The following is a 12,327-nucleotide window of genomic DNA, read 5'->3' on the forward strand; positions in this document are numbered from 1 at the left end:
GTTCCTAAAGGTGACAGATGACAGTTGACAGCCAAGTCACCTTGGGTCAAGTTTTTTTTTTTTTTTTTTTTTTTTTTAAGAAATAAGAGCATACACTAACATGCACAGATCTGGTGTTTGGACAGGCATACGCCCTTGTGAAATCCACCTCTCATCCACCCCAGAAGTTCCCACTTCCAGCTTTACAACTGGCCAGAGTGGCACCCGAGCCTTTGGGAAACAAGCCTCACGCATACATACCCCTTACATGTGCACGTGTGCGCTTGCTCACACGCTCTCACACACACACACACACACACACATACACACACATGCACACGCATGCGCACACACAGGCGCCCACTGGGCTCTGGCCCCCGTGCCGTCTTCCTGTCAGTGCTTCCAACTCTAGGTCCCCTGTCAGGGCCTGAGCCTCCCCCCAATGCCTGCTCTGGCTCATCTGGGGACTGGCCTAAGATGCACTGCCCACCTCCGAGTCCTTCCTCTGAGAACCAGGATTTAAAAGGAGGAGGGCACTGGATTCCACTCTGACTTTGCCACCGACTGTGAAACTTCACACGCTTCACACTCACTCAAGCCCCACAGGCCCCTCCTCTCTGGCAGACATGACATCTGGCTGTGAAGATGCCTATGGGACCCGGTCTCTCACGCTGACTCCCAGCTCCAGATCTTCTTCCTTATCTAGAACCTCCCAGGTGGCTCAAAGCTGCCGCTGCTCCCCAGCTCCCCAGGGCAGCCCGGGCCCAAGCCTGGGACCACGCCCCGCCCCTCCCTGGCCTCCACCTCCCATTCCCACCCCTACAGCCGACCAGCAGCCGTGGTGACTTCTGCAAAGTGCAAACCTGGCTTACCCACCCCCGACACCCTCACATTAAAGTCCATCAGCACCCCCCAAATCCGCTCTGAGGCTGAAGGGAAGATCCCTGGTGCTGGTCCACAGATGCTGCCCGATGCGGCCTGCCCTCCCCACGCGATGCTGGCCCCTCTGTGATCCAGCCAGGTCTCTCTGCCTCTGGGCTCCCCTGGTCCACAGATGCTGCCGATGAGGCCAGCCCTCCCCACACCACACGGGCCTCTAGGATCCAGCCAGGTCTCTCTCCTCTGGGCTCCCCGAGCTCCCTGTGCCACAAGGCCTTTGCACACACAGTTCCCATCACCTGGAACCTTCTCTCCCTGCATCTCCGGCTTAACTATTGGTCACTGTGTCGTCAGGCCTTGCCCCACAGGCTGCAGAGGAAGGCCCTTCATCTCCAGGGGCAGCCAAAGGACCCCCCCCACCCCATGAGCAGTAGCCCCGGCTTCCAGTGGGACTCACGGAGGCTCAGTGCCTGGCCCAGGGTCCCACATCCCGGAACCAGGGTGAGTGGCTCCTCCCTGCACAGCTCAAAACCCAGCAGGGAAGTCCCATGGTCTCATCACCATGCCACACCTGTTCCCGTCCTTCCTCTTTCTGCCCATCCCCCGTCTCCCAGCCATCCTTGCAGGCATAGAGACACTGCGGCAAACAGGCTGGCTGGCTTCAGTGTGCCTGCCAGAGGCCCCAGCAGCATGGGGAGGGTGTGCCCACCCCTACAGCCCCTCCCAGAGCCCCAGACACCTCCAGGCTCCATCCTAGTCACCCAAGTCTTTCACTTTAAATAATACTGGACATCTGGGGCATGAGCTCTGGTCTGAGCCTCGGCTCTGGGACGCGGGACAAGGTGAGCACCTCTTTGTAAGCCACGGTGATGAATGTATGAATAGCTAACCTCATGCTTCCCCACACACACCCCCGGCACCCCTCACAGCAATCCTGCTAGGGAGGTGCTATGATTTTCTCCATTTTATTTTGAGACAGAATCTCACTCTGTTGCCCAGGCTGGAGTGCAGTGGTGCGATCTCGGCTCACTGCAACCTCCGCCTCTCAAGCTCAAGTCATTCTCCTGCCTCAGCCTCCCGAGTAGCTGGGATTACAGGTATGCGCCACCACGCCTGCCTAATTTTTATAATTTTAGTCACGACAAGGTTTCACCATGTTGACCAGGCTGGTCTCAAACTCCTGACCTCAAGTGATCTGCTGGCCTCAGCCTCCCAAAGTGCTGAGATTATAGGCGTGAGCCACCGCGCCCGGCTGATTATCTCCATTTTAGAGATGGTGAAACTGAGGCATCTTCCCAGATGGCCCCCAAAATCCCTGCCTCCTGGTAGTCACGTCCCTGTGCTCCTCAAGAGTGGGGTGACCCAGTGACTTACTTCTAACAAAGACAGCAGAAGGGATGTCATTTCCAAGATTTGGTTACAAAACGAGAGTGGCCTCCATGTGGGATGTGCGCTGAGTTTCATTCAAAGAGCCGGCTCTGGAGGAAGGAAGCTGCCACGCTGTGAGCAGCTCCGTGGAGGGGCCCAGGAGAGGCCTCTAGCCAGCAGCCACAGGCTGAAGCTGGAAACAGCCTCCCTGGGTGAGCCACGCAGTGAGACCTCAGCCCCAGTTGATGCCTTGGCTGAAGCTCACAAGACTTTGAGACCCCTAGCTAATGTGCACCCAGATTCCTTTCCTGACCCACAGAAATGATGAGATAGTAAACGCTTACCAATTTTTCTTTTTTTTTTTTTTTCTGAGGAGTCTCACTGACTCTTGCCCAGGCTGGACAATGCAGCAGCACAATCTCGGCTCACTGCAACCTCTGCCTCCTGGGTTCAAGAGATTCTCCTGCCTTAGCCTCCTGAGTAACTGGGATTATAGGCCACACCCAGCTAATTTTTGTATATTTAAGAGAGACAGGGTTTCACCATGTTGGCCAGGCTGGTCTTGAATTCCTGACCTCAAGTGATCGGCCTGCTTCAGCCTCCCAAAGTGCTGGGATTACAGGTGTGACCCATCCCGCCCTGCTAATTTTTAGAATTTTAGTAGAAACAGGGTATAACCGTGTTGGCCAGGCTGATCTTGAACTCCTGACCTCAGGTGGTCCATCCACCTTGGCCTCCCAAAGTGCTAGGATTACAGGCATGAACCATCATGCCCAGCCTTGAATTTTCTTTTTTAAAAAGTCTTCCTCAATAGTTTTCTTAGAATTTTTCTAAGAGAATTTATTGTTTTTTAATTGTTATTTTACATTTTTTTATTCTTATTTTTTTGGAAACAGGGTCTCTGTCGCCCAGGCTGGAATGCAGTGGTCCGGTCATAGCTCACCGCAGCCTTGAGCTCCCGGCCTCAGGAACCCTCTCACCTCAGCCTCCCCACTAGCTGAGACTACAGGCGTGCACCACCACACCTGGCTATCGTCTTAAGTTACTAAGTTTTGGGGTAGCCAAAGCTTAGTATCTCTGGACAGCCAGAGATAACAAATACAAAGGCCTACAAGGCTTGAGGGAGCTGCCCAGTCACCCAGCTATAAATCCAGAACGGTCCAACCCCAAACCTGTGCTCAGGGCCCTACCGCTACCCAGCTTAGCCCCTTCTTCTGGGCAGCAGCTCAAAGGGCTGTTCTGAGCAATGAGATGTCACACAAGACAAAGGTACCCGCCACCGGGCTGGTTCACGGGAAAATGCTCACCTGTTGTCGAAGAAGGCACGAACAATTTTGGATCGGATGGGGTTGAGCTCCAGGTCCGGGACATTGTTGAAGTTCTCCTTGCTGGTTTCCAAGAAGGAGAGATACCAGGAAGAGAGTCAGAAAAGCGGCAGATGTCAGCTGGCATTTTCATCCTGTATCGAGCTGTATTCTGGATCCCCAGCAGGCCCCACAAGAATGGTTCAGAGTTAGGAGACAGAACTGGAATACACTTCACTTATCTGCCCCTTCCCCTAACCGTCAGACTGGGCAAGAGCAGGGAGAATTTGGAGGCTCAAGATACTTTTCTTTTTTGCGACAGGGTCTCACTGTCACCGGGGCTGGAGTGTAGTGGTGCGATCATGGCTCGCTGCGGCCTTGACCTTCTAGGTTCAAGCAATCCTCTAGCCTCAGCCTCCCAAGTAGCTGGGACCACAGGTGCACGCCGCCACGCCTAGCTAATATTTTAAATTTTTTGTAGAGACAACGTGTTGACACATTGCCCAGGCTAATCTTGAACTCCTGGGCTCAAGTAATCCTCCTGCCTCAGACTCTCAAAGCGCTAGGGTTACAGGTGTGAGCCACTGCACCTGGACTTGAAATACTTTTGAGAATCCAAGAGGTGGAATGGATGGTCATCTCCAAAAAAAAAAAAAAAAAAAAAAAATGCAGAGACGTGGGTTTCTGAGTTTTTGGAAACTGCCTGAAGCCCATCCTTAAAGCCCCAGGTCAGTATTCAGAGCAGTGGGGTGCTGGCTTGGAGCTCTGGAAAACAGTATGGCAGGTCCTCAAAGGTTAAATGTGGACTTAAAAGATGATCCAGCAATTCCACTGGGGATATGCTCAAGAGAAATAAAAACCTGTGCATGAATTTCATAGCAACATTGCTCACCCATAAAGCAGAAACAATCCAAATGTCTGTCGACTCATAATTTAGAGGAAAAAAATGTGGTCCATACAATGAGTTTTTTTTGTTTGTTTTTTGAGATGGAAGCTCACTCTGTCACCCAGGCTGGAGTGCAATGGTGTGATCTCTGCTCACTACAACCACAAGGGAGTATTTTTTAGCCATAACAGGAAATCAAGTACAAATACCTGCTACAACATAGATGAATCTAAAAAACATGATGCTAAGTGAGACCAGGCACGGTGGCTCATGCCTGTAATCCCAGCACTGTGGGAGACCAAGGGGGGTAGATCACTTGAGGTCAGGAGTTCGAGACCAGGCTGGCCAACATGGTGAAACCCCATCTCTACTAAAAATGCAAAACTTAGCTGGGTGTGGTGGTGCACATCTGTAATCCCAGCTACCGGGAGGCTGAGGCATGAAAGTTGTTTGAATTGGGAGGTGGAGGTTGCAGTGAGCCAAGATCACACCATTGCCCTCCAGCCTGGATGACAAAGCAAGACTCCATCTCAAGAAAACAAACAAAACATTTTGCTAACTGAAAGAAGCCAGATACACATGGCCGCATATTACACAATTCCATTTACATTAACTATCTAGAATAGGTAGGTACATAGAGGCAGAAAGCAGATTGGGGGTTGTCAGGGGGTTGGGAGAGGCCAGCTGAGGGTACAGCTCTCTTTGGGGAGCGATGAAAACATTCTAATGTTGACTGTAGTGCTGGATGCACAACTCGGTACATACAACAAATGTCACTGAATTGCACATTTTAATGGCTGAGTTGAATTATGTGAACTATGTGTATTATGTGAATTACATTTCACTAAAGCTGTAAAAAAAAATAATAAAAAATAAGGCCAGCTAGGGGTGGTGGCATGGGCCTGCAGTCCCAGCTAGCAATGCAGGAGTCTGAGGCAAGGGGATCGTTTGAGCCCAGGAGTTCAAGGTTACAGTGAGCTATGATGGTGCCACTGCACTACAGCCTGGGGGACACAGTGAGACCTCATCTGTTAAAAAATAAAGCTTGGGCCGGGCGCGGTGGCTCAAGCCTGTAATCCCAGCACTTTGGGAGGCCGAGGCGGGTGGATCACGAGGTCAAGAGATCGAGACCATCCTGGTCAACATGGTGAAACCCCGTCTCTACTAAAAATACAAAAAATTAGCTGGGCATGGTGGCATGTGCCTGTAATCCCAGCTACCCAGGAGGCTGAGGCAGGAGAATTGCCTGAACCCAGGAGGCGGAGGTTGCGGTGAGCTGAGATCGGGCCATTGCACTCAAAGGCTGGGTAACAAGAGTGAAACTCCGTCTCAAAAAAAATAAATAAATAAAAAATAAAAAATAAATAAAGCTTGGCTTGGGACAGGGGAGAGTGAATTTCACAGGACACCCCATAGCTGGCACAGGCATTGCTAGGTCCTAGAGGCTGCAGGTTTGCAGGCACAGAGGCAGGGGTGTCAGCCACTCCTTCACCTGCCTGCCCTCCTCCCTGCCCTTCACAGAAGGCCATCCTGGGTTCTCTGAATCCGCTTCCTGCTCACCTTTTCCTTCTGCTACATGGGCCTCCACGGGCAACGGAGGTCTTGGGAAGGACCCAGTGCACAGGCTGGTGATCCTAGGGAATAAGGGGTCAGGCCCAGGTGGGGAAGGCAGGAGTCATCAGCCCACTGAAAAGGAGGACGTCCGGGTGGGAAGTGACGGCGGGACAGTCATTGGAAGTGGGATTCAACACTAGAATAGACAGGTGCTGGCGAGGGGGAGGCAAAACAGACAGAGATTCCAAGCTGTCTGAGTTGGAAGATTCCACGAACGCCTCACTGGCTCCTGTGCTGCCCTGTTTTATGCATTGGACGGTGGGGATGGAGGCATGGAGAGGCGTGGCAGGACCTGGCCCTGGTTCCCAGATCCCTGTGTCCCCGGCATGGCCTCCTGTCCCTCCCACCCAGGCCTTTCGGCTGAGTTCACTCGTGGCGTCTGGCCAAAGCCAGGAGTTGCATCAGGGAAGACTCATGTTTTAGATTCCCAGGAACCCAGTTCCAAAAAAAGAGGCAGACTCTGGACAGCTGGCCGGGAGAGAGGGGATGTTATTTGGCCATGAAAAAAATAAGGGTTTTTTTTTGGCCATAACAAGGTTTTTTGTTTCATTTTGTTTTTTTGAGACAGAGTCTTACTTTGTTGCCTAGGCTGGAGTGCAGTGGCATGATAGCTCACTGCAGCCTCTGCCTCCCGGGTTCAAATGATTCTCCTGCCTCAGCCTCCGAAGTAGCTGGGATTACAGGTGCCCACCACCATGCCCAGGTAACTTTTGTATTTTTAGTAGAGACAGGGTTTCGCTAGTTGGCCAGGCTGGTCTTGAACTCCTGACCTCAGGTGATCCACCCACCTCAGCCTCCCACAGTGTTGGGATTGCAGGTGTGAGCCACTGCACCTGGCAAGGAACGAGGTTCTAATCCACGCCACAGCATGGCTGTGCCTGGAGGACATGCTGCTCAGTGGAAGAAGCCAGACACAGAAGGCCCCTTGGTGTACGACACCATTTATGGAAACATCCAGGAAAGAGAAACACAGTGGAGAGGTGTGGTTTCCAGGGGCTGGGGACGGAGGTTGACGGGTACAGAGCTTCTTTCTGAGGTGCTCTAAAATGGACCACACACTTTCAATGGGTGAATTTTATAATATGTTAATCACATTTCCATGAAGCTGTTAAAATTTTCTAAGTCTTTAAAAAAAAAAAAAAAAGAAAGAACCACTGTACTACTGCACTATGACTCCATTTACATAGAGAACAAAAAGTGACAACACGAACCTCTGCAGCTAGAAGTCAGGGTGATGGGGAACCACCCCGGAGTTGGGGGTGATCAGGAGGGAGGGCAAGGGGCTTTTGGGGGCCGGGAACATTCTGCTGCATGTTCTGTCTGTGAAAGTCCCTCGGCGTGTGACACACGCTTTTTTCTATACAGGTCCCACCCTCACTGCTCGAAGACAGCTAGATGTCCTGCCCTTTTTCCTCATTAGTGGGAGGGGACCACAGGAAGGGGCAGAATAGAGAGACCAGATTCCTGAATGAGTCAAGGTTACCAGGGGAGATGATCACATTCTACGAAATCACGATCCGATCCGATGACAATAACAGCGACAGCAGCTCACAAGTGTGCAAACGACTTGGCCGGAGACATCTCGTTTGCCGGCGTAACCCCACGAGGGAGCCTACTATCCCTGACACTTCAGGCTCAGCACAAAGAGGTTCGGGACCCAGCTTACCCAGTGGGGGCATGGAAGAGCCAGCTTGGAAGCCCAAGCAGAGTCCAGCCAGGCTCTCACCCCCTATACCCTGCTTCCCTACTCTCCCTGGCTGGCCAAACGGAACCCATTTTCCAAAGCCCAGATCCCTGACTGAGAAAGGGGCCACGTGGAGCTCCAGAGGGATTCCTGGAGCCTCAGTTTCCCCATCTGTGAGATGGGTGCAGACCTAATCTTTCCCATATCAAAGGGGATGGTTTACGGTCAAACATGAGGTGGGGAGAGCAGTGCTGGCCCAGGTCTGCCCCTCGCCAGGCACGTGGTCTTGAGTAAGTCACGGCACATCTCCAAGCCGTGGATTTCTCGTCTATTTCTCATCTGTAAAATGGGGATCATAGGAATATCCAGGTAGCATGATGGGGCTGACGTGATCAAATGAGAGAAATCCACATAAGGGCTGAGCAGACTGCTTGACTCAGGGTGAGCTCTTAATTTTAAAATAATAACAGTAATACTGGCGGCAGCAGCATCAGTAATTGCTGCAGCAGTATTAACAGCAGTAATAATAATAGCAGCTAACCTATGTACACTCAAAATGTAAGGTACTGTTCTAAGAGCTTTACATTATTACACAGGGCTCGCAACAACCCTATAAAGTAGGTAGTTATGCCCATTTTATTTTTTTTTATTTTTTGAGGCAGAGTCTTGCTCTGTCACCCAGGCTGGAGTGCAGTGGTGCCATCTCGGCTCTCTGCAACCTCCACCTCCCCGGCTCAAGTGATTCCCGTGCCTCAGCCTCCTCAGTAGCGGGTATTGCAGATGTGCGCCATCACGCCCGGCTAATTTTTGTATTTTTAGTAAAGATGGGGTTTCACCATGTCGGCCAGGCTGGTCTCAAACTCCCGACCTCAGGTGATCTGCCCACCTCAGCCTCCCAAAGTGCTGGGATTACAGGTGTGAGCCACTGCACCAGGCCCGCACCCATTTTAAAGATAAGGAAACTGAGGCAGAGAGATAAAGCCACTTCTCATTGTTAAGAACGATGCCGGCTGGCTTAGGCAGTGGCATGGAGCCTGGCCCTCAGGGACTTTCCCTAAAAATTGTCAACATCCCTTTTCAACAAGAAGAGCACCGGCCTTCAGTCCAGCGCTTAGGATGGGCTAACCTTTCCGTTTCATCAGTTTCATGCTCCATCAATAATCGTGTCAGTTTTGTTTTCCTTCCTCCCCAGGTCCTCACTGGGCTGGATGAACCGGCTCCGCTGAAGGTTTCTCAGCCCAGGCTGCAGCCATGGGAACAGGCTCTGCCTCACCTTAGAGCCCAGGGCTGAGGCAGGTCACTGCCCTCGGCGGGAGCCGATTCTCAGTGGCCAGTGGTCCTGCCCCAGTGACCATCAGTGTAGGGGGTTGTCCATGAGGGCTCCAGAGCCACACACTTTCCAGGTCTCCCCGGGGTGGGGAGCTTGAGCCGCGGTAAAGACAGGGTTTCACTTTATTGCCCAGGCTGGTCCTGAACCCCTGGGCTCAAGTGATACTTCCACCTTGGCCTCCCAAAGTGCTGAGATTACAGAACCTGCATTTTAACGCAATCCCCAGAGCATTCATGACAATGTCCCCCTGGATTCCCGAAGGGCTCTTGTGACGTCAAGCTGTCCTAAGCACTGCACACTTAATCACCCCACATAATCACAAGTGGCAACAATGATGATCCCATTTTACAGACCAGAACACAAGGCCCAGAGAGGCAAAGAGACTAAGCCACAGTCACACAGCTAGAGTTGGCACGGAACTCCAGCTCTGACCCCCACCGCTGGCTCGAACCATCTCATGTGCTTCCTTACTCTTACCACTTCCTTCCGGTTATGTGTTTTTACCTTAAAGAGAGAGAAAGAGCGAGAGAGCTCCTCCTTCACCATCTGCTCCCACCCAGCCCCCAGCCCAAGAGGCCCCATCTGGGACCCAGGAAGAGGGCAGGATAAGCGTCAGGCCGACAAGAAGGGAAGGACCCGACTCAAAACACCACCGAGGACTCTGCTGGGCTCTTCCTCAAGCCTCGTGGTCTGGGTTGGTTTCCGGCAGCTTTTGGGGCGCAGCTCAGTTGCAGAGTTCTCTCTAGGGGTATTGAGCTCAGAGCTGCCCAGTTCCTCCAACTACCACAAGGTTAACCGACCTCCAAAGGGCGAGTGCAGCCAGGCCCAGGTTCTCAGGCTGGAGCTCCTGCCCCCCGCTGTCCACCCACCTGGGCTCCCCGCACTGAGGGAGGCCACTTTGGTGTTTCCTCCGCAGGGCTGCCTGCCCAACGCCCCGCTGAGTTCCCCTTCCTGCGCTCACCGTTCAGCTTTGCTGTTTCCCACAGTGGGGAAACTGAGGCCCCACAGGAACTCTTGAAGGCAAAGGCTGCGTGTCATTCAGCACACGTCTTCCCAGTAGCGACGCTACTCAAAGTGTGGTTCCTGGGCCGGCAGCATCAGCATCACCCGGGAGCTTATTAGAGATGTGCCATCTCTCCCTACCCCAGACCTACTGAATCAGAGCCTGCGTTAATACGGTGGTGTGACCATGGCGCACTGCAGCCTTCAACTCCCACGCTCAAGTGATCCTCCCTCCTCAGCCTCCTGAGCAGCTGGGACTACAGGTGTGCACCACCACGCCCAGTTAATTTTTTTTTTTTTTTTTTTTTAAGACAGAGTCTCAATATATTGCCCAGGTTGGTCCTGAACTCCTAGACTCAAGTGATCCTCCCACCTTGGCCTCCCAAAGTGCTGGGATTACAGAACCTGCATTTTAACGCAATTCACATGCGCATGCTGGCCTCTTAATCCCTCAATGTTTCAAAGTACCTGGAATTGCCCAAATGCACCAGGCAATTCTCCTAACCACATTTTTGCACAGAAGAGTCTGGCAAGAAAGGCCTGGTCCTTTTGCCCCTGGCAAATGCCTCCTCCAAAAGCTGGGTAACATCACCAAGACCATTCCCCCAGGGGAAAAAACCTCCTCATCCCTGTCCCTTCCCCTTGTCAGCCCCCAACTTCCCCTGACACCTGGCATTTCCTTCTTACAGTGGGAGCAACTCAGCGACAAGCATTTGAGCCCCTTCTAGGAGCCAGGCACTGTTCTGGGTGCCAGCTACAGAGGTAAACGAGACAGACACGGTCCCTTATAGAGAATCCAGGAGAGCATAAAAAAGGTGGGAAATAAGAGTAGCTCAGGCAGTGATGAGTACTTTGCAGAGAAATTCAGCAGAGAAAGGGGGATGGGGACCACAGGAGGCTGGTATGAGTTTAAATGAGGTGGTCAGGAAAGGCCACAGGGACAAAGGTGACATTTGAGCAGAGACCTGAAAGAGGGGAGGTTCTCGACTCCCAGGGCACATTTGACAATGGGGGGAACAGAAAGAATGTTCATGTAACTCGGGCAAAAAGAACTGGGGAGATGAGTGTAGCAGGGGCCTGCAGGACACTGAGAGGCCTCAGCGGTGGCTCTGACTCCCCGTGGGTGAGACAGAACATCTTCAGCAGAGAAGAGACATTCTCACAGGACCTTCCCACACAGGACTATGAGCCTGGATGGTGGGGGGCAGTGAAGACAGACACAGGGGGATCAGGGAGAGGGCTGTTGTGGTGGCCAAGACCAGAGACCATGGCGGCTGGATGGGGGCGGGGTGGAGGAGCAGAGGAAGAAAGGGAGAGAAGCAGCAAATCCTGGGCTTGTTGGGAGGTAGAAATGGCAGTTTGCTGATGAACTGGAGGCAGGGCTGAGGAAGGGAGGAATCAAAGGTGACACCGTAGGGAACTGTAAAGCTGCCACTCACCGCAGAGGAATGGGGGACCTCTGGGAGGGGTGAGGAGTTGCTTGCTTTGGGTTTTTTTTTTTTTTTTTTTCCTCTTGAGATGGAGTCTTGCTCTGTCTGGGCTGAAGTGCCTGGCATGATCTCAGCAATCTCTGCCTCCTGGCTTCAAGCGATTCTCCTGCCTCAGCCTCCCGAGTAGCTGGGATTACAGGCATGCACCACCATGCCCAGCTAATTTTTGTATCTTTAGTAGAGACAAGGTTTCACCACGTTGGCCAGGCTGGTCTCGATCTCTTGACCTCGTAATCCACCTGCCTCGGCCTCCCAAAGTGCTGGGATCACAGGCATGCGCCACCGCCCCCGGCCTGCTTTGGGGCATGTTAAGCAGCATGCCATTTGGATATCAAGTAGATAGGCAGTTGCTCTGTAAGGAGCTCAGGGGAGAGGTCCTGGGAGGATCTGGCCGGGCACAGTGGCTCACACCTCTAATCTCAGCACTTTGGGAGGCTCAGGTGAGTGGATTGCCTGAGCCCAGGAGTTCGAGATCACCCTGCGCAACAGGGCAAGACCCCATCTCTACAAAAAATCCAAAAATTAGCCGGTCATGGTGGTACATGCCTATAAGTTCCAGCTCTTCGGGAGGCTGAGGAAGGAGGATTGCTTGAGCCTGGGAGGTTGAGGCTGCAGTGAGCCAAGATCACACCACCGCACGTGAGCTTGGGCGACAGAGCAAGATCAAAAACTAAGCAGGAGCTAACATACAGGTGGTGTTTCAGGCCACATCTGTGCATTTTATTTCAAGGACAAAGAAAGCCCAAGTCATTGCTTCGGCCAAGGCAACCCTCCACGATCCGCCCCCACTC

The 12,327-nt window shown here is 52.6% G+C and overlaps 1 protein-coding gene across 2 annotated transcripts in view; it reads right to left on the reverse strand.

Annotated features, from left to right (window-relative positions):
- The window catches only part of TESC (tescalcin), a 59,059-nt gene that overhangs the window by 14,286 nt on the left and 32,446 nt on the right, over nt 1-12,327 (reverse strand). The window contains exon 3 of one of the 2 annotated variants that reach the window (XM_017529543.2): nt 3,534-3,614. The exons of the other annotated variant lie outside the window; for it this stretch is intronic. Within the exon in view, the coding sequence (XP_017385032.1) occupies nt 3,534-3,614 (81 nt within the window). The remainder of the gene's footprint in view (nt 1-3,533; nt 3,615-12,327) is intronic. 2 annotated transcript variants of the gene reach the window in all.

This window comes from Cebus imitator, unplaced genomic scaffold, assembly GCF_001604975.1.
Source record: "Cebus imitator isolate Cc_AM_T3 unplaced genomic scaffold, Cebus_imitator-1.0 Scaffold59, whole genome shotgun sequence".
NCBI lineage: Eukaryota > Metazoa > Chordata > Mammalia > Primates > Cebidae > Cebus > Cebus imitator.